This window comes from Dermochelys coriacea, chromosome 8 (assembly GCF_009764565.3).
Source record: "Dermochelys coriacea isolate rDerCor1 chromosome 8, rDerCor1.pri.v4, whole genome shotgun sequence".
Classification (NCBI taxonomy): Eukaryota; Metazoa; Chordata; order Testudines; family Dermochelyidae; genus Dermochelys; species Dermochelys coriacea.
The window spans coordinates 21,335,478-21,360,756 of NC_050075.1; the positions used below are offsets into that span (position 1 = coordinate 21,335,478).

The 25,279-nt window shown below is 44.0% G+C and overlaps 1 protein-coding gene across 1 annotated transcript in view; it reads right to left on the minus strand.

Annotated features, from left to right (window-relative positions):
• STK10 (serine/threonine kinase 10) overlaps window positions 1-25,279 on the minus strand; it is a 75,928-nt gene that overhangs the window by 46,703 nt on the left and 3,946 nt on the right. The window contains exon 2 of the mRNA XM_038413315.2: window positions 8,709-8,873. Within this exon, the coding sequence (XP_038269243.1) occupies window positions 8,709-8,873 (165 nt within the window). The remainder of the gene's footprint in view (window positions 1-8,708; window positions 8,874-25,279) is intronic.

The window sequence follows — 25,279 nt, forward strand, 5'->3', positions numbered from 1 at the left end:
AGAGTACAAGTGAATTTTAAAAATTTTACTTCGTTATGATACTGGCTATTCACTTTTTGCACATATCTATCAGCATTTCACAGTGGAGAGCCACTACTTGGTTTCCCTTTTGTTTCTAGTCAGCTTTGAGCTTTAGATTCTCCTAAGTGATCACAGTACTAGGATGCTTGGGTTGGAAACATAGCAGGGAAAATGTTTATTTATATTTCTTAATTGTTTTTATGGAATATTTTTTAAGTCAATGGAAATATTTCCATGGCTCTCAAGGCTTTGTAAAAGCACTTTTAAAAAAAGAAGAAAAAGAAAAAAGAAACCTTCAAGTTAAGTCCAGAGAGGAACGCTGCAATTTATCACTCATCACAGGATGAGCTCTCAGTTTGGTTTTGAGTCACTGTAACATCCCCACCTGGAAGCACCTCCATTAATATCAATTTATGTGCAAAATTTATGTTCTTGACATTTCATTTAATAAAATCAGTGATGGTGCAGGCAGGGGGTAACAGTGAGATGGGATGGAGGTAAATCCTATCTATAGCTCCCTCAAATTTATGGGTAATGAAATTAAGTTCCCAGGCTAGTCTTCTGAAAGTGTTGTGCAGGTTTTCTTTGAGGATTTCTTTGAGGATTCTTTGAGGTCAGATATAGAGGAATCGCTTTGTGAAAACAGGTCATAGGGTGTTTTTATGAACTCACACAGGAAAGTGATAAACAAACAAACAAAACAACAAACGTTTCGCAGGTACAATAAAAACTGATATTCACTAGATGACCTAGATAAGGCAGAATCACCCCACCTCAAAGATAAATATTCCTGCTGCACCTGTAACTTTAAGTTTGTCAATACCTTGGAATGTACGACTTTCTGGTCATACACCAGGTGTGGTAACAAGCATTAAAAGAGGGGACTGGAAGACTCAGTGGAACAGTGAGCCTGTGGTAGCAAAATAGTATAAATTGTCATGGCTCCACTGATTTCAACACCAGCTGAGGATAAGCCCCCAGGTCTTGGCAATTTCACACTGAGCAAAAAGCCAATCACTCATTTAAGCAATCTGCAGGAGCCAGTTTGTGCTACTCTCTTCTACATCCAGGTAGCTCGCTCTGAGGACTGGGAGTCCAAACAAGCATCCCCTCACAACCTGAGGATGTGCTAACGCACAACAGCCAGGCAGAGATTAGCTGGATCATGTAGCAGTCACATCTGAGTTCTAGGGCACGGTTAGAAACAGAGCAGCTAGTGAATCCTCTGCTGTGCTTGTGCAGTGGTTCTCTGGTTAGACCAAGTTTGGGGTGAATTTTAGTGACACGGATATAATCATTGGTTGATGAGAGACCTAACAAGGGCAGGAATTGTGCTGTACTTAGGTTTATTCAGTGCCAATCACAGTATAACTGTTCAAAGCACTTTCAGGGAGGAGAAACATTTACTACAAAAGCACAAAGCAGTGCATAAAGCGCTGATTTAGACCTGCAATGCTCCTGATAAGTGAGATGTTAAACATTAAAAACAAAACAGTATTCATCTCCAGGGGAAAGGACTCTGGGGGAAAAACATCCTGGGAAAGTATCTTGCACACATGGTATCTGATGAATACACCTTTCTATGATCCAGGCTTACTGTACAAGGGAGAACATTTCCCTGGTATTTAAAATTGGGACAGCTGGACTTAACATAGTATATCTGATACTTCAGTGTCAGCTTTAAAAAACAAACACACACCACACACATTTTATTTCTAATTAAAAGAAGTTAAAAGCCACCCAGCGCCTCACAGGACTCAATATCCTGGGGCAGCAGGTAAAGAACTTTCTATTATGATGTAGGATTTTCAAGAATGCTTGGTATGAACTTGTACAGGGAAAGGGAACAGAAACCTGCAGAATGCACCATCTTGGTGCCATTTGCTTTTGATAAGGATCTTTGAAGCTGGGTGTTCCCAAAGCAAAGGTCATCACTAGAAATGGATGCAACAGGACATGCTAGTGTGAAAAGGTTAATTTCTTATCCAGGACTTCAGTTCTCCTCTCTAGTTACATTAGTCTTATTTTTGCCCACATTGTCCCTCCCCAACCTCACTGCCCCCTTGGATGGCTACAACAGAGTGTAGCCCAGTGTTCTTTCCCTCCCCTACCCTCCCATCAGATCTGGAATGCAAAGACACAGACATGATCTATTCCCATGGGCAAGAGGACAGGGAAACTGATGGTGCCATACGGATAGTTACATACAACTGGAATTCAGGAAGCCCACACAACGTCCATGCAATATGCACAATGATCAAAACAGACACTTATCTGCCCACTGCAAATTCAAAAGGTTTTCGTGGGGGAAGTGAAATACCTGCAAGGTAATAGAATCTGTTCTCAAGCTACTTCAGTTAGCTACTTACACATACAGAGCAAGCAAACTGGGCCAATTCCATAAACTGTGTCACTAAGCCAAACCATTAGCTAAATAAACTCTGATGGCCTACAGATGTGCTCTAGCAAAGGTAAGTTACCAGGCTGAGGCGTGAGGTTTTAGGGAGTCTGGGACCCCTACAACGAGCGGTTGCTACAGACCTATGGGATTGGTCGATGCTACGCACGGCTCATGCGGCGCCTCACGGTCTCTGACACCATCTGATGGTCCAGGGACATCTACATCGAACACATCATCGGCCACCGACAGTACCAGGTGTGAGCCGGAACGACATTGTGCATCAACTATGAGAACTATGAGGCCTGATCACATCAGCCACACTATCAGAGGCTCGTTCACCTGCGCATCCATCAATGTGATATATGCCATCATGTGCCAGCAATGCCCCTCTGCCATGTACATTGGCCAAACTGGACAGTCTCTACGTAAAAGAATGAATGGACACAAATCAGATGTCAAGAATTATAACATTCAAAAACCAGTTGGAGAACACTTCAATCTCTCTGGTCACTCGATTACAGACCTAAGAGTGGCTATCCTTCAACAAAAAAGCTTCAAAAACAGACTCCAACGAGAGACTGCTGAATTGGAATTAATTTGCAAACTGGATACAATTAACTTAGGCTTGAATAGAGACTGGGAATGGATGAGTCATTACACAAAGTAAAACTATTTCCCCTTGTTATTTCTCCCCCCCACCTCACCCCCAACTGTTCCTCAGATATTCTTGTTAACTGCTGGAAATAGACTACCTTGCTTGTCACCATGAAAGGTTTTCCTCCTTTCCCCCCCCCTGCTGCTGGTGATGGCTTATCTTAAGTGATCACTCTCCTTACAGTGTGTATGATAAACCCATTGTTTCATGTTCTCTGTGTGTGTGTATATAAATCTCTCCTCTGTTTTTTCCACCAAATGCATCCGATGAAGTGAGCTGTAGCTCACGAAAGCTTATGCTCTAATAAATTTGTTAGTCTCTAAGGTGCCACAAGTACTCCTTTTCTTTCTAACTATGAGAAAGGGACAGACTTTTTCCATTGGACCATATGAACTGGAACCATAAACTCACTGAACATTAAATCTCACCAAATGAGGGTAAAATCCATCCTCAGCATCGTATCCATTCATTATACTCCACACCTGAACATAGCCATTATATGAACAACATACCCTCATATCTCAATGTCTGTACTTTGACCCGTTAACCTTTTACCCCAATTGGGGATATTGCAGATTATGTATTCCTTACAGCACCCAATCCTAAACCGAACTTTGCACTCCTTGATAATCTGTACCTTCCTCCCTGATAACCAGAAACTTCTATGCTTAAATTCTGTACCAATTTTAACATCTTAATAAAATTATTAAATTGGTCTCAGGAAAAAGCCTATTTACATGATAATGGGAGTTTACTTTAGTAACCCACAGTTTATAGCAAAGCAGTAAAAGCATCCCACCCACAACTTACTTCAATTAGAACTTCACACCTTATGGAAGAGCTTTGTAGACATTAATAGGGGTTAAAGCAATAGGGTTTTGTACAAATTACCCTAAAAACTTATTGATTTAACTTAGGTTTTCCAACCCACCTGTAAAATTCTATAGCTGGGAAATATGAATGATCCTCTATCCATCCTATAGAATGGTCCAAGAAACCTATAGGGTTCAAGCCTGGTTTTACTGAAAAAAAAAAATCAATGGAAAAACTCCCACTTACTTTAACTGGTTCAGGATTTCACAGAGAGGTTCTAATTCTGTATTAAGTTCACAGGACTTTTCTTTTCAGGATGCAAAAGGGATACATTTGTTACTGTTAAAACAGACTGCCAAGCTGTAAGCCAGACTCCCTCTCTGGAGGTCAAAAGTCAGGTGCTCCAAATAAAGGCTGGTGGAGAAAACATCAATCCAAGAGAAATTCCACCCCCGAAAGGTTTTTTTATTCCCCCCTTTCTAGCCCCCAAAGAGAACACACACTTAAACAGATGGAGACATTTGAAAGTAGGAGACTGCAAGCTCCTCTGGCCCAGGGCCATTCCTTATCTGCTCTAAGCATTTCTACAGCTCCTAACAGGTGCAGTATCTAGAAGTCAATAAGCAAGGAGGAAGACAGAGCATCCAACAGCTGCTATATTCTCTCCCCAAGAAGAGAAATTTCAGTAGTGCCGACCCCAAGCATTCAAAAATCATGAGGCCCAGGCCCCAAAGAGTTGAGAGATTATTTTTAATAATAGATATTGCAGGCAGGTGGGGGGGATTGTGTTCAGGTTCCTGAGCCCATAGGCTGCACTCAGGTCACGTTTGCAAGCTTTTCTTCCCAACCACAAGGGCTATAAACTTGCTTTTATTTGCACAAGGGTCTCCACCCTGGTTTAGAGCCCCAGTTCCAGCAGCTGGGCTTTAAGAAACGCACACCAAATATCGCCAGGCTCACGATAAAAGTCATGGGAGGTGGAAACACTGCAATTATGGGAGCTTCTTGGGGCTGTTTATAAGTAGCACAAGCTTGCTTAGCCCTTGCCCAGAGCAGAAGAAAGTGGGGTGAGTCAGTAACTACTGGCACGGTGCATGGAGCACATCACCACAGTGATGTATTACAACTTAAAATTCCTCATGCAGAATGTTGTAATGAGGCCAGCTCCATCCCATAAAGCTCACTGTGGTCTCCAAACTCAGCACTGCTTTCACCTGTGGCCTGCAGCAGGCTTTCACGCTCACAATCGAGAATGCAGGGGCTTCTTTTCACTCAACTTCATATAGCTCAGGGGTTGCGCCAGGGACCAAATTGAGGGTGAATAGTTATTTTAAATGAACTAGGGTCAGGAGCATTTTATACACCTTCCCCCGTGCAGAAGTAAACTCCACAAACACTGCACTTAGCGGCCTACCAAAACCTGGGAACGGCAAGGGCAGTGACTGGAGCTCACAGCAACACTGAAAGCAGATGCTGCTGAATCCCAGGTTTCTTCATGTCTTTTCTTTATTAATTCAGGAGCACATACTTTATCCGCTCAGTTACCTGCTCAATGCTGGGGCCAGCACGGGAACATGGACTTCAGTCTATTGAGACTTCAGTGTCTGTGTCACGTAGGTTGCAGCTATAACCCATACACCTTCGAGAGACACAGACACACACACACACACACACACACACACACACACACACACAAAACGAGTCTGCTCTACAGCTTTAGCGAAGAGCCCATTGGCTTTTAGCTCATGCGGTAGAGGCTAGTGCACGAAGCTTCAGACATCCCAGGTTCGTTCTCACCCACCAACGACCTGGGTCCATCAGCATTACACAGCAATAAGACGTTGGGAGCAGAACGTGTCACTGACAGGGAGGCTGAGTAAGTCATGACCTCCGCACCGGCCAGGCAATGCCCTGCCATGCCTTTGGTCATGCCACTCTCAGAACCTGGGGAACCCCACCTCGCTGCTGATACAGCACACCACTCAGATTTCCTTCTGCCGGAGTGCTCCAATAGCACTTTTAGTAGGGCTTTGCTCCTGCACTGACCGTCTGAGCCAAAAATTCTGTAGGTTCTGCCTCTCCGGCTTCTGAACACCTCCAGGAGAAAACGTTTTTACACCATTCTATTTAACAGAAATGTATGTTCTTAAAATAACCAAAAAACCCCAAAACCCCACCCCATCTGGATGCAAACATTCCCCTGCAAAGTTTGCAGCCCAAAAGCTGCAGCCTTATATTTGTTGCAAGAGAATCTTGGAAATGTTGTTGACTGAGGCTAAGCTCTTGGGTGGGTTTGTACTCAGGCAACTAGCCTGAGCAGTGGCCACACTGCTATTTCTGGTGCACTAGCTCAATCAGAGTTGGCACATGTCTAGCCAAGCTGGGAATTCCACCTCCTAGCTGCAGTATAGATGTAATTAGGAGTGGAACTGCCTGGCCTCTTTACTTCCGCCAAGCCCAGTGAAACACAGGAGTAATTAAATAAACAGCATAAATGATGAAAGACAAATACCACTTGCAAATAACCAAAAATAGGACACTGGCCACCTAACAATGGACTGAGGTATAATAAGATTTCCCCTCATGGGATGTTTTGATACAGAGGTATCTTGTTTTATTAGTTTCTAAAGGACTGTTTAATTTTAGCAGGTTAGCAGGCAATGACACGTTATAGAGTTTTTTGCAGAGAAAAGCAGAGCAAAGGGAAAAATGCAGAATTTCCTACAGGAAGGAAGGAAAGCTTCCTACGGAGAGAGAGGCGGTCAGAAGAACAAGCTGATGTTTTAGAAAACAGAGGCCAATAAATAAATCAGGAAGACTAATTAAAGTGAGGGGAAGCTGAAGGAGGTAGAAATGGAGTAGGGAAGATGTAGAGTAAGACAAGTCTGGTCTCTAATCCTGAGCTTGTCGGTTTGCTTGACTTTTTGATTTCTAGCAAAGTCACAACATCAGTGGATTCCCTCCTCAGGAGGACTTTTGGCTTTCACTTTGCTGGAACATTAGAGATTTATTTTGATGCTTGAACCTAAAGTGACGCTTAAAATGGAGATCCACCCATCCATCAGTTGCCACCCGAATGCTAGTTCTCAAGACAACATGCAAGCCACCTTCCCTTCAGAGTTGCAGCGTTCTTGGAAAGGAGGGTTTCAGACTCACATTTAAGAGCTCAGATGCTGCTCATTTAACCTGCATTTATGACAAGCCACGGGAGAGTGTTAGGGCGCTTCTCAGAAAGGACACGGATACATACTGGCCTGACAGGCTTCGGTCTGGGCTGCATCCTAGCACACAGCCTAACGTGAAGCAAGAGACCCTGGCTTTGGCGTTTCATTTCGCAGATGCCAGTGACCTTAGCAGCTAGCAGATTCATTCAGATTTCAGAAGCCACTAGTTTAAGTTTAACAGTGAGGGTAATTAATCATTGGAACTTTCCAAGGGTTGTGGTGGATTCTCTGTGATGGGCAATTTTTAAATCAAGATTGGATGTTTTTCCAAGCCATGCTCTAGTTCAAACAGGAATTAATTCAGGGAAGTCGCATGGCTTGTGCTATGCAGGAGGTCAGGCTAGATAACAGTGGTCCCTTCTGGCCTATAACCTATGAATAAAGAGAGAGTCTTCACGAATCTGCTGGGAGGTTGTGAAGAGGCTTGAGGGGAAGGGCATTAAGATTGCCCCGGAACTAAGCATCTTGCATGCTTATGGTTTGACATTATAGCCTTGGAGGCTTCTAGGGCCACCCAGATGTAGTTGCAAGTAGGGGCAGCGGTACTGGCAGATGTGAACAGAGAGGGAACAGAATACATTGGTGAAAGATCTACATACACCCCAATTTCTGGAGCCCCATCTTCACTGACACGTACACCACAGTCTGAATCCAGCAAGGAAAGGGGGGAATCCTTCTCTAGTCCCATAACCCCTTCTACCCTCCCCGCAGTCGCACGCTGAATATCAGAGGGTTTTCCTCTAAACACAAGGGGAATGATTTACTAAGAAGATTTACTAGTAAATCATTTCCTGTAGCTCACGAAAGCTTATGCTCTAATAAATTTGTTAGTCTCTAAGGTGCCACAAGTACTCCTTTTCTTTTTAAGTAGTGTCTGTTGACAGAGAAGGAATTGGGAGCGGGGGGGGGAAGGAAGTGTACTATTATGGAGCTGTTCTTCCAGTTTTATGGTAACTTGCCACTGAATTAACCAGTTTGATTGCATTTTATATTACAGCAACAGAATGCCCAGAAGTTTTGAGGGTACATGCAAGGAAGTTTTGAGGTGAGGGCTTTCCACATTTCCTAGAGCTAAGTTCTTAGCATCAGTTCCTATGTACCATAGAAGCCTAAACTGTAATAGTGACTCATGCCATTTAGAAACCTGTCCAGATTCCTCTTAAATCAGGTTCCATAATAAGAGGGGCTGGGTGGAGAACGGGGAGGAGGGGGAAGAGAAAAAGTGGGATTTTAAACTTTTCTGTACTCTCCAAACAGGAAAACGAGGCTCTTGCCCTACATGAGCACTTGTGACTGGACAGAACATCCAACCACTGTGGTGTTTTTCCTAAGGAGAGAGTCTCGAGAGCTTGTCTGGGCTGTTTCTAAGCAGCTCGTCTAATGAGAAGAAGAAATGAGGGAGACACGGTGACTACGAGAACGGTGTCTCGTGCACACTTTATGCCTTGCTCGCAACTCCCAGAGACTTTCAGGATGTCAACTGCTCTACCAAGGTTGCTTTGCCATGAACCAGTGTGTTTTGCCTTCCCAGCACAGCATGGAGAGAATGAAGAATGTACAGAAGAGGGGATGGCATGCAGTAATAGCCTCTTACCCACAATTTGCTGTCATGGTAAAATGCTCCCAGGAGCTTGACAATGTATGGATGATCACAGGTCGCCAGGATTTCAATCTCCACCATATAATCCTCCAGTTCCTCATCATTCTTAGTCTCGATGACTTTTGCAGCAGCTAATGCCCCTGTCTCCTTATTCTTGGCCTGTAATGTAAAATCCACAGTAAGTACATGGACCTAAGGAAAAAAACAAGATGAAACTTTGGTGTTAACTCAGTCTCCATGCTCCCAATTCTCACCCTCAACTCCTTTAGGAAGTGCCTGCTATAAAAGTGGGGAGAATCTGCAGATGCAGCTTTGCTACACAGACTCAGTGGATTCGATTACTGATGTAAGGGGACAAAAATCCCTCTTACCTTTCTCCAGTTTCTTGGTCTCTGCCACTTCACTGCAGGAGGAAGAAGTCAAGAGACAGCCCCCATCAATGTTACTGTGAAGGAGTGGGAAGCTAAGAGAGTCCCATAGCATAAGACGTAATGGCCTGATTTTCAGAAGCCCTACGGGATTCAAAAATCCCCTTGGTTTTGGCAGGAACTGCAGTCCTCAGCATCTCTGAAAACAGTTACAAAGCAGGGCCTGCTGCTCTACAGCTCTGAACCAGCTCCAACCTTGGAATTTCCCCACTGCCCCCTATACATGCTTAGCATTTGCTAATGTTGCGGTACCTAATGGAGATGGGACCTGCAGGCAGCTGTTTGCTTGCGTGGGGGGCCGGGGGGAGAGGATAGCAGGGTAAAGCAGCAGAAGTTAAATCTAACTTTCCTTGATAAGCCAGCATCTTATGTTTTATTGATCTTTGTTGCCATGACACTTCTGGAAGCCTTAGATCACATTGGGGAAGACATGAGATATACTCCGTTGCCCACATCCTCCAGAGGGCTTAACCAGTGATAAGGGCCAGATATACTAGCAACAGCTTTGTTTATCTCAAGCTGCACCACATCAGCTGAAGTGTTCCTCCCCTTGTTCTCCTTCCCTCCCTGCTTCTTAAAACAGATCAGCATGCAATGTAACTGAAGCAGCCAGAAATGATATGCAGATTGCAAGCTTGTCTCTCACCAACAGAAGTTGGTCCAATAAAATATATTACCTCACTCACCTTGTCACTGAAATTATTGTCACTCAATCGAGAGAAACAAGCTCTAATCTACACTTGCATCCATTATACTGTATGCTACCAGTGAGGGGAAATGCCAACTTATGAAAATGTGCAGTATGATCTTCTCTTTCCACATAAAGCATCAGCCTCCATCACACCAGCATCTGTGATCTGAACTACCCTGCCCGCAATGCACTACTGCCTAGGGACTAGGGCATAATCCCCAAATGACAGACAGCTCAGGGGTGTGTTGAGACAGATCTGCTACCTTTTTCCAAATGCAAGTGATTATATGATCAACTTCAGCTTTAAAAGGAGGGGCTGGGGAAAAGGGAGTGACCGCTTCCATATCGGGCCCCCAAAGAGCTATTTAAAATCAATGTGCTGAACTCTTTTTTTTTTTTTTTTAAATCAATCAATAATCAATCATAGAACCATAGAACTGGAAGGGACCTTGAGAGGTCATCTCCAGGCAGGACTAAGTATTATCTAGACCATCCCTGGCAGGTTGGACAAACACCTGTTCTGAAAAATACCCAATGATGGAGATTCCACAACCTCCCTAGACAATTTATTCCAGTGCTTAACCACTCTGACAGTTAGGAAGTTTTTCCTAATGTCCAACCTAAACCGCCCTTGCTGCAATTTAAGCCCATTGCTTCTTGTCCTATCCTCAGAGGTTAAGAACAACAATTTTTCTCCCTCCGCCTTGCAACAGCCTTTTACATACTTGAAAACTATCATCATTTCCCCTCTCAGTCTTCTCTTCTCCAGACTAAACAAACCTAATATTTTCAATCTTCCCTCACAAATCATGTTTTCTAGACCTTTAATCATTTTTGTTGCTCTTCTCTGTACTTCCACCAAATTTGTCCACATCTTTCCTGAAATGTGGCATCCAGAACTGGACACAATACTCCAGTTGAGGCCTAATCAGCCTAATCAGAAGTATTACTTCTCATGTCTTGCTTATAGTATTCCTGCTAATACATCCCAGAATGATGTTTGCTTTTTTTGCAACAGCGTTACACTGTTGACTCATATTTAGCTTGTGATCCACTATGACCCCCAGATCCCTTTCCGTAGCACTCCTTTCTAGGCAGTCATTTCCCATTTTGTATGTGTGCAACTGATTGTTCCTTCCCAAGTGGAGTACTTTGCATTTGTCCTTACTGAATTTCATCCTATTTACTTCAGACCATTTCTCCAATTTGTCCAGATCATTTTGAATTTTAATCCTATCCTCCAAAGCACTTGCAACCCCTCGCAGCTTGGTATCATCCTCAAACTTGAGTGTACTCTCTATGCCTTTATTTAAATCATTGATGAAGATATTGAACAGAACCAGACCCAGAACCAATCCCTGCAGGAACCCACTCATTATGCCCTTCCAACATGACTGAACCACTGATGATTACTCTCTGGGAACGATTTTCCAACCAGTTATGCACCCACCTTATAGTAGCTGCATCTAGAGTTGTATTTCCCTAGTTTGTTATGAGAATGTCATGCTAGACAGTATCAAAAGCCTTCCTAAGTCAAGATATACCACATCTACTGCTTCCCCACTATCCACAAGGCTTGTTACCCTGTCAAAAAAGGCTATCAGATTGGTTTCACGCGATTTGTTTTTGACAAATCCATACTGTTATTTATAATGAGGAAGGTGTATGAGCAGTGGATGTATTTTAGTAACTGAAGCCACATTCACACTGCTGCTCTTTAAAGAGGTTATTGACAGGTGGTTCCTCTGTTCGCAGCCACGCCATGCCAGCAGCAGGCTGCTTGAACATTGAACATCAGCCAGGAATGTTTGCAGCATTATTTTTCTTATTACTTTGCCCTTCCCAATGCCCCAGAAATAATTTAAGAGACTTTAGTCAACAAGTGGCTTGGCCAACGTAAAGCATTTGTTAACAGTTGACAGACATTGGTCTCCCAGCCAAGCCAACTGCTCTACAAAGGCAATGGTAACAGTGACACACCAGGCGCCTAAACATTTGCCTGACTGATGTGTCCAATACACAGAGCACAAAGCTGGGCATAGGACACATGTGGAGAAGGGGGTCTGACAATGCATTTTTCTGCTCACATGCCCAATGGCAGCTTGTTCCCACTCCTTGAGACATCCATTCCTCCACTCTTAGGTCCTCTCCTCCCCTCTCTCCTGTGTTCTTCCCCCCACTCCTCCTCAGAGTGCTCTCAGCAGCAGCTCGAAATTCTTCAGAGACCCACTCTCCAGGGTGCAGTGTGGGACATCACAGATCAGGATGTTAGGCAATTTCACTTGGCTGGCAGTACATTCAGAGCTGACCAAAGCAAAGGTGAGAGCCCATAGAAAAAAGCTTCCTTATAAGGCACAGGACTGCTAGCATTCTTCACCCAAGGGGGAAGGGACTAGGCCTTGGCTATCAGACTCAGGAAGTCACACCCTGCACAATAGACTGTTTTCACAATTTCAGAAAATCAACAGTTTGAGAGGTAGTAGAAATCCCTCTTAAGTCACCCAATCTATTTCCCCATCAAGGCAAGAGTCCTCCCTATGGTATATTTTCTAGTGCTCTGTGCACTTTATTTTTAAGTGTCCCATGTACACGGTATGTTTACCCCTCCATCTGAACAAGCAGGGGAACTTGGCACAGAGTATTCTAGGCAGGCAGGCAACTGCTTTCATACAAGAGTTTGGCAGGATGCATTCAGCCATGACCTGAGAAGGGGGGGAAGTCACATTTCTGTGTGTTATTGTTTGAGGGGGAAAGGCTGGCAGGCTCTAATTATGATCTACCTTGTTGCTTTCTCTTTTTATGTATCTGTTTGGAAGGCCTATGCAGAGAGCTTAGAAAAGGATTAGTCCCAACAAAATAGGTCCAGCTGAATCAGTCTTACTCAGTTTAGAGGATACAACCATATATTGAGTAAATGGCCTGGCAGAGGATAAAAGAATGGTGGGGAGGGGGAAAAACTGCATGAAGCGTGGAGAGAGTTTACCGTAGAAGAAAGTAAAGTCTTCTCTCTCCAAGCTGGACATATTTGCTCTCTAGTGGTTTTAGAAGAATCCAGCACTTGCTGACCCAAGTACACCCTAAAAGGATGAAGTGGGTGGTGACCCCATTTCCATTAGGACTTGTGTAATTGTTCCAAGCTCAAGCTAGTTTTACATGGGTGCCTCTAATTTTTTCCTTTTAAGTTTTAAAGAATGAATTACCACCAAGACACTGAAAAGCAATGGGCGGGTAAGTGGACTGGTGGGAAAAACAGGAAAGTGCTGCCTTCCAAATCGAGTTCTTTCAAAAGAAATGGACAATAATGACTGTACAGAGCAAGAATAAATACCCCCATAGAGTCTCTGTGTGCATTAGAGGCTGGTGGAGATCTTGGAGAGGAAGTATGTGCTGTGAGAAAAGGTGTGGCTTCCCTTTGTGGTTACAACACTACGCATGCACTTCCCCTCTGATCAAGGCCAGTCAAACTCAACATCCTACAGTGCCCCAATGCACTTGAGAAGCACCCAGAGTCCCTGCACTCAGCTGTCCTCAGCAGTGGCATTATTTATAGCTACTGTCCTTGAATTCTAGATGGGTTCTCCCTGGCAAGAAGGGACATTGATCACTGTGCATCACATCCAAACTATTTTAATAATAAGCCTGAACCAAACTCCCCAAACTTTGCAGGGTCCTTTTAGTTCAGATCCAAGGCAAGAGTGTCCAGCTGCATTTCTAATACCATTGCCTCTTCTCCATGCTGGGGGAAAGGCCCCTTCCAGCCCTACATTTCCATGAGTCTATGCTGAATAACCCTCTTTAGTACATGCAGGCTCTCATAGGTTACAAGCCTCACATCAAAACACTGGGTCCTGTCCACCCCCCACACACTCTATGGATTTGCTTTCTAAGGCTTCCCACCATCATGAACCCAAATCCTCTTCTCTCCCCACTCCAAGATGGAAGCCAGAGTGCATTTAGAGGACTGTATTAGTCACTTTAGAAGCACCAGAAAGCCCCACCAGTAAGCGTTCAGAGCATCATGCAGTTCAAACATTAATTTTAATGTGCAGCAGCCCATTTACAATATAAATATCAAGAGAGTAGAAGGCGAGCATTCAGCAGGTGTGAGGGGAAGCCTGTCTGCAAGGGCGGGGGTGTTTTTCCACAGACTACTCCAGGGAGATGTATCTGCAGTGCAGTTGCCATCCCTCAGAAGCCCTGCTGACTTCTGCAATTAGTTCAGCGAACAGAGTTTCACTTGTGCAGGGAGCCAGAAGCCCGATGGAAGGCCCTCCCTTCCTGCCAGTTTTTAAGAGGGCCACCAGATAAAGCCTCCTTTTGGCAGGCGTTTAGAACGTGCATTTGTAGCACAGCATCCCCTCTAATTTCAGATTTGCACTGAGGTGCCATATGCAGTGCACGGAGCAGCTGAGGGGAAGGAACCCCTGCCCTCTCCTAGGTGCTTAGTTGTCAAGCCCTCCTCCGTCCCCCATCCCCTGGCCTGTATTCCACAGCAAGGGGCCTTTGCTCTGATGCAGCGGATAGAAATTCTGGGGAAGTTCCAAATTTTTTAAAAGGGATATGATATTTACTACCATAGCCAGGAACATGAGCCATTGTACTACTTAATTTTCAATATAAAATTACACAATGATGAGGCAGAACTTTGCACTGAAAATGCAGAACCACACAGCAGAAGCTGCAGGGATCTTCCCAAAAGCTTCAACTCTGAAGCACAATTCTGCCCCCCAAGGAATGGCTTCTACAGCAGATTCCACAGCCCTGCTGGTCATATTAGGCATGGTGACACACCCTCCAGGCAGAAAGAGACCCGTGTTCTGACCCAAGGGGAAAAACCTCAGAGCATGGACACAATGGACCAACTTACGAGACTGGCCAAGGCACTACCAGGAACTTGCCAACAGAGACCTACAGGACACCCCTGCTAGAGAGACTTCAACCATGTTTAATGTTACTTAGAAGCTTCACAACACTGACGAGATGGAGCTTTGGCAGATTTGAGCAGGAGGTCTGTTCCCAGCTTGACCACTAACTGTGTGTGAAGTCTGGGCAAGCCACTTCCCTCTCTGCCTCAGTTTGCCCAACAGTAAAAAGCCTGCAAGGCCTCATGAAATTAGGGATTGCAAAGCAGCTCAAAACCCCCAGAGGAACAGTCTCCATGCCAGTGAGGGGTGTTACTATGACTACCAGGCTGAGTAACCACAGAGCAACCCCCTCTGTTACAGCCTCCCTCTGGGTATGAGCAATTCTTATTCAGAAAAGAGGATGTTTTAGGAAACTATATGCTTATGCATCCATTTAGATTGAATACTTAACGAAGTACTTGTGTGGGCTAGAAACTCCTCGGGGCAAGGATAGGTTTCAGAGTAGCAGCCATGTTAGTCTGTATTCGCAAAAAGAAAAGGAGTACTTGTAGCACCTTAGAGACTAACCACAGTCAGCACTAATGGACTAGCACCCAATGGCCTACAACTCAAAATGCACAGCCCTATTAAACAGACACAATTAAACAGCCCTTTAGACTGCACCCCTTGAGCTGGATGGGCCAGCTGCAGGTTTTAATTACAGTGCAGACATACCCAATGAGACTTTAAGGATGTCCCGAACTGGGTTAACAGCACAGGAACTGCTAGCTTTCCAACCAGGCATTGTACTTTAGGCAGCACTGCAGCAGTTACATTTTTGACCATCTCAGCTTCCTCGTCTCTTCTCCCCATTAACAGAAGTAGACTACTGGTATCAGTTCAGGGAAGATGAGGCTTGAGCTGCTGAGCGGCAGAGACAGAAAGAGCAGAGCCCTCTCTTCTCCATGCCTGTAGGCCATCTGGGGCAGGGGAGGCAGATTTACTGAACACTGCTAGAGGAAGCTACGAAGTCACATTTCAGAGGAAGTCTGCATAAGAACAGATAACTTTCTGAGCCAGTAGTCAGAGCGCCTGCTGCTCCCATTTCAAACCCAGCGAACCAGTAACTCAAGAAAGGGAATCTGTATGTCGAAACCAGCACTGCCCTGTGGGCCCATTGTTATGAATAAGCAGCACTGACACCACACTTTTCAGAGGGTCTCAAAGTGCTTCACATAAGGACACTAGTTCCCCCCCGCTTTCCCAAGGAGGTAGGGAAATGAGGCACACAGGCAAAGTGATGTACCCAAGACCATGCAGGTCAGTAGCAGAGCGAGGAACTGAATTCAGGTTTCTGGACTGGGAGTCTAACCCCTATGCACTGAACTATGCTGCCTTCCCCAAGTGACTGCACTGGAGAGGCCAAATCCAAATCTGCTACAGTCAGATGAGTTCTCTTCTATGGAGTTCCACGTGCTCACTCCAGATCTGAATTTGGCCCTTGGTCCTCCTACTACAGGACCTTTAGAAAAATGTGCTATAGCATACACCCCAGAATTACACTATACATAAGTCACATTTACAATCCCACTAAGAGGTTTGGAATTCAAGCCAATTGTTTCCAGTCACGTTCATAAGAATATTTTGCACTTATACCATCCCCTTGTATCCTTGAAGTTAGAGCTACTATTACCTGCCAACTTCATCCATACTGCGCTGAATGACACGGCTACATCTCCACAGTCCGACAGCTGTATCACAGATCATTGACCCACCTAGCCAACCTAGAAAGCAGCTTTCAGGACACCAGATACATGCAGACCATACCATCAGACTTGGGCTGTGTTCTGGTATGCAGCATTTCTATAACTTATGGCTAGCCATTTCCCTGAACTCTGCTTGCTGGAGTTTTGCTAGGCATGACAGAATACAACATGGACATACTTCCAGATAGATTGGTTTTCACTCTAAGTGGTTCACATGCTTACACTGCTATCCATTGAATTACAATTCAGATTTACAAGACAGACCAGTGATAATTTGAAGTTTCAAGCCAGCTTCTGATCTCAATTTCCATGTTAATAGATCAGAATCTGCCCATAGATACTGGGGGGGGGGGGAGCGGGAGAGAGGAGAAGAGAAATCATGTGAAGGTAGACTGAAAACCAAAACAATTATATTCAAAGAATCTGTGTCCATCTAAGTTTCCGACCTTGGAGCCAGGACAATATTCCTAATAGCAATGAGAACACACATCTGCAGGCTGAGTAACTGAAGCTATAATGAAAAGGAGTACTTGTGGCACCTTAGAGACTAAAATTTAAGCTGTAGCTCATAAAATCTTATACACAAATAAATTTGTTAGTCTCTAAGGTGCCACAAGTACTCCTTTTCTTTTTGCGAATACAGACTAACACGGCTGCTACCCTGAAACCTGAAGCTATAATCACTCTCTACAAACTGTAAGAAAAGGGTCATTAAATGCAACTTCTCTACTGCCTTGTGTTACATGTAATCTGGCTCGCCCTGCGGCCTGCCTCGGTTTCCCTCTCTGTAAAATGTATCATAGGGGGGTTGTTTTTTAGGGGTGGAGGGCATTGAGAAAGCATCAGAATGGATCAATGTTGGTAAAGCACCGTATATGCATTTATTGCTTGAGCCATGCATTAGGATTGATGAGGAAAGCATTTTGGACTATGGGGACCTACTGCTCCAATTTATAAGGCAGATTTGTTAAACAGCAAAACAATTTGGGGTTCACCACTCTAAAAGAAAGTATAGTTTAGCCACCAATCCACTGTCTTCAGCACACATCACCCCAACTATAGGGGCTCCAGAGAAGGAACATCAGCCAGCTATCCCGCCAGAAAAAATGCTGGTGCATGAAGAAGTAGGGAACTGAAAAAATCTCTGCCCTCAGGTAAAATACTCTCAGCTGTTCAACATTGAAAGAGCTAGCAGCATTTCAGAGGCAGTCAGTTTTTCCACTGAAGTTCACCAATAAGAGACCTTCAAGAACCCAGCAGGTGAGTGCCCAAATGCCAAGAATATAAACTGCCTGATACCAATCTGATTATGAACCACAGCAGCTTATTCCAAAATGCATCACGTTGCGCCTTTAAGCCCACGCTCATGGCCATTTTCACATCAAGGTAAATTTATCCCTAGACTGCTGCTTAACACTGAAAAAAGCAGAGAGCTGCCAGTGGGGTGCCCAGATTGTACTGACAAGCGATGGATGGAATTATAGCCCTGGTAATTGAAATCCTAAATGCTTTTATGATCAGCACCCACCTTTCTGGAGATTAAGTCACTAAGCAGCTGAGACTGACAGCTTTTAAAAAGAGTAAATGCAGAAGCAAGATAGGAGCATGCACTTACCACTGGGAAACATATCAACTAAAAGTCACCCACTGAAGCACGTGTACAGAACCAAGCAAAGGATCAGAATCTAAGGTTAAAAGGCAAGAAGAGGATTTAGTTGTAGTTGTAGAGAGAGAGGTGGTTGCCAGACATGTTACAGCTGAACACACTGGGAATATCCAGAGCAACAGAACATATATTTCTAGGATTACATACAAGAGGCAAAGGCAAAAAAAGTTATTGCTCGTGTTAGGGACATAAGGAATAAAGACTGAATACTGTAGAAGAAAGGATCTCTACCAAGGACTATGTATAAGAAATGTCCAGTCTTCTTTCTACACTTGTTCTCCCCACCAGCCAAGGCAAAAGGTTGGTCTGGATTACAGTAAAACAACACTGTAGAATGCAGAAGTGGAAATACAGGATTGCAAAAAACCTAGTCTAAGTGAAAGGCCAAAGAGATCATCTTCTTTGCTTCTGAATCATCTCATGAGCTATTGCAAAATTCAGAGGCTGACAAATCTATCCAAGAACTATTAGAACTATTAATGCACATGCTGCCAGAGGCCAGGTCTTGCTGTCCATTGAAAGAGAAGGGAGTCATGGGTATGGAGATGATGTAAGGATAAGGCTCCAAGTGAACTTACTCTTTTTCATCATAAAAAAAGAGAGATCACTACTGAAAGCATATTTTTGTTTTTTTAAACAAAGCTTTATCAGTACTATAGCACATTCTTCCTCCATTTGCTTGTCAGCACTTCCAAATTACCCACTTACTCCTCCCAAAGCAAAGGCTGATCTTTCTAACCTTAATGACAGGTTTCAGAGTAGCAGCCGTGTTAGTCTGTATTCGCAAAAAGAAAAGGAGTACTTGCGGCACCTTAGAGACTAACAAATTTATTTGAGCATAAGCTTCCGTGACCTATAGCTCACTTCATCGGATGCACGAAAGCTTATGCTCAAATAAATTTGTTAGTCTCTAAGGTGCCACAAGTACTCCTTTTCTTCTTTCTAACCTTGTACTGGAATAACAACATCATCCCATTTTCAGGGTGCAGTTTGCATTTTCCATCACTTCTTCCCTCCCACTCCCCCCCCAAAAAGGCTTTTTCTCTGTGTTGAGAGGAGTTCAACACTTCAAATCTCTTTGAACTGGAAAGTCCAGTTACTTTGTTTAAAACAAAGAGTGTATGTTTATCCTCTCTCATCAAGCGCTGCATTTCAGGTTTGATAATCTCAATAACAAGACTTTGCATGCAGCATGGTCACATTGTATAGATCTTGTTCAGATATTTCTCAGGGACAACACAATGGTTAATTGCTTTCAAATGAACTTAGCCTGAGCTGTCTGCATCAATAAATTAACGCACTATAGAGAAGCTAGAGTTAATGTTCATAACAGTCAAATAATCAATGAGAGCTGAAATTAGTTTCCTAGCTGACAAGCCCCGTAAAGTCACTTAGGTTTGTCACAATAAATTATGCATTTTTATACCCTCTGAACTCAGTGTTTGGGACCACACAGCAGAGCGCTATGACAAACGGCAGAGACAGAGATACTAAGAAGGTCAGGGCTGCAGAATGAAGCACTATGGATGCAACAAGAGACTTGTGGGATTCCCAGCACTCTGCTCGGAGGCACCATGACACAGGTAAGCCTAAACTCACACTGGGAGGGCAGAGAGGTTGATCTGTGAGTGAAACAGTGAACTCCACAACAAAAACTTGCTTACCATTGGCAGGGGAGAAGAGATATACACCAATATCCATTAGTTGTTGCTTTTTAAGAGGAATCCCCACCCGCTCCACTGGGTGTTGGAACTAACACTTGTTAACACCTGGTAGTAAAATGAGATCTTGACTGACATTACCCAACTCTTTGCATGCAATGACGTTGGTCATTCATGTCCTTTGTCAGTTCCGTGTAAGCAGGAAAATGGAGTGGTGGGCACAACCACTGTGCCAGGTGACTATGAATCCATTTGTACAAAAGGGGTGAAACTCCAGCCCTATCCCAATCAGTGGGAAAATTGACCTCAGTCTGAGGTTTTCACCCAACACGTCACCCTCATTCTAACCTCACTAGCTCTACCAAAGCAACATGCTGGCAGTACTGAGTGAGCCAGACAGCGTGTGTGTGTTAGGTTCTTACCCTATGTTCAGCTGAACCACTGGGGCTTCAGATCCCTAGTACAAGAGTTGACCAATAAATCCTCCTAAGGGAGATGTTCCACCGATAGGAAGAGAAAGGGGAAAGTACTTTCCTGTAAAAATGGATTCAAGGGTTGCTTTATGAGGAATTTTATACAAAAGTTTGTAAGCATTAAGGTGCAAATGCCCAATCATTCCCTCTGCACATGAAAGCAGGAAGATTAATAGCACTGGGTAGGAACCCGCCTTGGGACAACAAGAAGCACTGGCATAGCAGGCCTGATTTGTATTTCCTTCCTACCCCTCTTCAAATGCAAGTCAGCATGGAGGTTCAATGCCCCCTACTATTTTGAGCCTACTGGAAATGAGGCCTACATAGATAGGCTCATTAACTCTCTTCATCACCCCACCTCTTATAATCCTCTCTACCTCCAAAACAACACCCTAAACCATTAGCAGGCTAAACCTGGTAAAATTTTACCCCAAACCAGAAAGAGGAAACCTTACTCTACCCAGCAGCCATTGCTGCCCGAGCACACACACGAGTGCTTTCATTTCTGTTCAGGTGTTCTTATTTGTGCCACAAAGCTCACCAATGTAAAGCCCTCTCTCTTATTCTTGGACCGCTGTATCAAGTCATGGTGACCACCACTGACCTGTATAACTTTGCCTCTCTCTGAACAAGCGTTAAGCTGGGAGCTTAACAACACGTTTCAATTTAAAGCTCTGTCTGATCGACTCTTTCCTCAGTCTCCTTGGCACGTTTCCTTCCCTGCTATCCCCATCCTTGTTTACTTATGTCAAATCCTGCAGTGCTTCATTTGGCACTAGATTCACTGGGAGAGAAATGGAGTGCACCATAAATCATGTGCAATGACTGCTCCAGTTACCAGGCTATGGGCGAGGGAGGGTAGCCTGTTTCCAGGGACTATTTTCCTCAGCGAAGGTGTGGGGCGGGAGAGAAAAGAAGAGTTAGTGATATCTCACTTTTCAATAGCACTGTTTAACCACAGTTTAATCAGTCCTCACAGATTGACAGGCCACGGTGTCATGTGTAGAATGAAGAAACAGGCAGGCGAGATAACGTCACACAGCACTTCTGAGACAAAGAAGCCAAAGTCTGTGGCCCAACAGTCCTAGGTGGTAAGCACTAGCTGAGGCAAAACTCCCACATAAAATGCATAAGCAAAAGCATTCAGCCCACTGTGTGCGATTTAGAGCCTTCTGGTAAATATGGTGCAACATATTGGGTTCTGTCCCAGCCAGGATTAGAAAAACCACTGTCCAACTCTTAATGAGTTGCACCAAGATCGGTTACTCTGGCAACCATGAAAATCTTATGGAAGGATTAGGGGAGGAGAAGTGGTTTGGAAAACAAATTGTGAAATGTTAATGAGAAGCAGAAACACATCCCCCAGCTTTGCAGAGTAGGTGCAATGAGAAGTCACACAGTCAGAGAGCGGCAAAGCGTCCTGTGGCACCTTATAGATGTATTGGAGCATAAGCTTTCGTGGGTGAATACCCACTTTGTCAGATGCATGACGAGAGAGTCAGAGAGATCAGCCAATGGCTGTGGATCTCCCAGCTCCAAAATATCGCAAGGACAAGCAAAAAATATGATCGAAGCATGATACAAGATCCTGTCACGCAAATGTTTCCTCACTGAGGGCTGAAAGAGAACCCAGTATCATTTCTCCTGGAGAGTGGATGAGAGATTAAAAGGATTAAAGCAATGGCACATCAGACAAAGATTGGTGGCAATTACAGGCCTTTAAGGACTAGCCTCAATATTGCCTCTCACTCACCAGCTTGTGCCCATATACCATGGCCCTGAGTGCATCAGAAGTGTCAAGGCCAAGCAGCTGACTTTTTCTTTGTTGATACTTTTAAAGTGCTGCCCTGCAGCATCTGCTCATGAGCCTTCTGCTCAGGTCATATTTGTGGGTATGGGGAATCGTGACTAGCAAATGGATTTATCTGATAATGCATCTGCTCCTTCCCAGGGGGCCCCTCATTGCTTTGAAGCAGGGGGAAGGGATAGAGAAGATTTAAGAGACAAGGATCCACTAAAGAAGAACACCCCCCACCCCCAGTCTCCTGGAGATACTCAGCCAGCATAGACCCAAGAACTTTGTAACACTGTGCACTGCTCACTATTAACCTCTTCCTCCCCAGGGTGGAAGCCTGCCTGCTTCAGTCCAACCCACAGCCCTGGCCTGGCTTTGTCAAAAAGCCTTAAAGGATAAAGGGGAAAAAAAAACAAAACAAAACAAAAAAAAAACATGCGACCACTTGTTGGAGGTTTCCTAGCAACTTTCTGCATTGAGCGGGGTGCAGAGGAAGCTCACAGCTGAGCAGCGGGTTGAATAGCTGGTGTGAGTCAGTGCCAGGGAATGAGTCTTAGGCAGCCAAGCCTACAGTATTTTGGGGCACGTTTTCTTCAGCCTTTCTGCAACATGCCAGAAATGTGTCAGATCAACCGGGCCCTTGTAGGAAAAAAAATGTGCTCTTCACTTCCCTAGCTCTGCAATTAGAAACCCAACAATCATTGCTGGTGTACTGAGCTTGTGAATTGCTTCTGCTCTACAGCACAGATCCTCTTGAAGGACTTTGGTGATGGAGAAGGGGTGGCATGCTTGAACCTGCTTGCAAATGTTACACAAAACTCAATACCGACAACAATGCAAACACTTTAGAAGTTCCAGAACACACACACTTTGCCCAGCAGGTCCTCCAGGACCTCCTGTGTGTGCAGTTTCAGTAACTATTTCCAAGATACAGGAATGCCAGGCAAAAGTGTCTCAAGTTAGGTTAACTAAATACTTTTGCATGAGATCACAAGTAGCTATTGAGGAAGTGAACACAAAAGCAATAGAATGCTATTGCAGCTGACGAGATGTTTTATGACCTTTATACTTTGTGAGGTGGCTGCTTCAGGAGCTGTTTTTCTGTAATTAAGTCAATTGAAACATAAGAAATTGGACTGACTTAGACTTCACTTCCAAGCAGAAGCAGTTCCCTCAATATTCTCCTCACAAATGGCAGACTGCCCCTCTGTGACCCCACATCGCTGAGAGAGCACTGGGATACAATGCTCAGGCATCGCTTCAGAGCCGAGGGAACTGGGGGGCTGTCTTAACTGAGAATTAAGCAAAGCTGGGAAATGGGAATGAAGCTTGAAACCTAGTGTCAGGCCAGACAAACTAGACTGTGAATGATCCAGTTAGCTAAGCAAGGGGCCTTTGCTAGTTCAACACCGTATGCATCTCACCCTTTAAACTCTCCAATACCTTAAGCATGCCAGTGCCGATGCTACATCACTTTCTTAAGAGAAATGTTTGCTGAAACTTAGCACGAGGGATAAAAGACCTAGGGTAAAGTTTTCAAAAAGTGACTTAGGCACTTAAGAGTTTAAAATCCACTGAAAGTCAATAGGTGCCTAAATCACTTAGATGTTTTTGAATATTGTATGCATGTTTTAATCCAAGTCTGCAGTTGCAGAACCATTTGAGAGATTGGGGGCTCTATACACAGAGCCGTATAAGCGTGGTGCTTAGAGCCCTATGTGGGGATCCTGGCCACACTGAAGTCAATGTGAGTTTTCCCTTTGATCTTAACAGGGCCAGCATGTCATCCATAGTGGTTGTTATTGGAGGGCCACTAGGATGCAGATACCCATTTACTAAGAAAGAAGCAGCTTCTTCCCCTCCCCCATTTTAAACAGAAAATAACCCCCTTGCTGTTTGAAGAGACAAGGCCAAAATTAACAGGCCAAAACGTGACCTTACAAAACATGCAAATATTTTGTGAATGTTTTATGATACAGCTGGAAAACTAATGGGGGTTTTTAGAACAACCAGCAACTTAGAAACTTAACGCGCAAGTAGGAAAAACTGCATGGAGATATTTTAGCGGAATCAGGCCTGAGTTACCGAAATCTACCCCAAAGTCAGAGAGTTGCAGTTTTAATTAGTGAGCATTGAGGCAGGTCGGAGAAGGAACAGTCCAAGCACTTCTAATGTATCTATCACCATGGGATCCAGGCACAACCTGCAACTATATGCTGCATAGTAAATATACTGTTTTATTTTCATTCTCTTTCCCCACACCAAGTTTTATACAGTAGTTATATTCTCCAGGGTACATAATATTACGCACCTTACTGCCATCACAGACTGAATAATTAGAATAGATTTTTTTTTTTAAATTGAGGTGGAGAAGAAGAAAAAGAAGAAGCATAAAACAATTTCTTTATTAAGGAGACACTACTTTGCGTTCCTGAAGTTGCAATCAGATGGTCTCTGGTGTTAGATGGGGTGGAATAATATCTATATAGAACCTTTTACTGAAAGCCCTTTGACCAGGAATTCAGATTAATGCATTCGGTTTGCTGCAAAACTGGCATTGCAACTGCAAGCAGCAGGATAGATCACACTATTGAAGGGGCCACCCTGTCCACACCCTGCCACAGGCAAGTGTTATCAGGGGAGTAGGTGTTCTCTTCTGTGCATACTGGAATACAGCAATAGCATTTCATAAAAGGCATAAACACAGCAAAACAATACCATGATTAAATACAGCACGTTCTAATGGAAGAAGTCTTTTGACATGTACCTGTCAGCTTGTACATGCATTCATAACTAGCCCCTTTGATATTCATGCAACTATTTGCCACTGTAAGCACAATAGCTAATAGTATTTGCAAGACAGAACTGCTGGATCAGGGCTCAGAGTCTCCTTTACCTGTTAGACACCACTACTTGATTTAATAAATTGCGAGCGTAGTGCACGCAAGCCTGAGATTAGCATACAGAAGAGCCAGTTCAGCTGCCTGAAGTTGAAGCAACTAGCTCCACTCCAGAAAACTAAAAGTCAATGGAGCTATGGCTGTAAGTTTTATAAGACTTGTCTTAGTCAGCTTAGTGAAGAGCGTGAATAATCCATGATCACCATCAAACTTCTCTCTCTTGTAATCATTTCCTTTGGAAAAGGGCTGTGGTTTTAAAATCCTACAATTATCCTTTGTATTTATAGGTCTCCAAATCTAGAGGTATTGGAGGCTGCAAAGACCCCTTAATAAAAACTGAA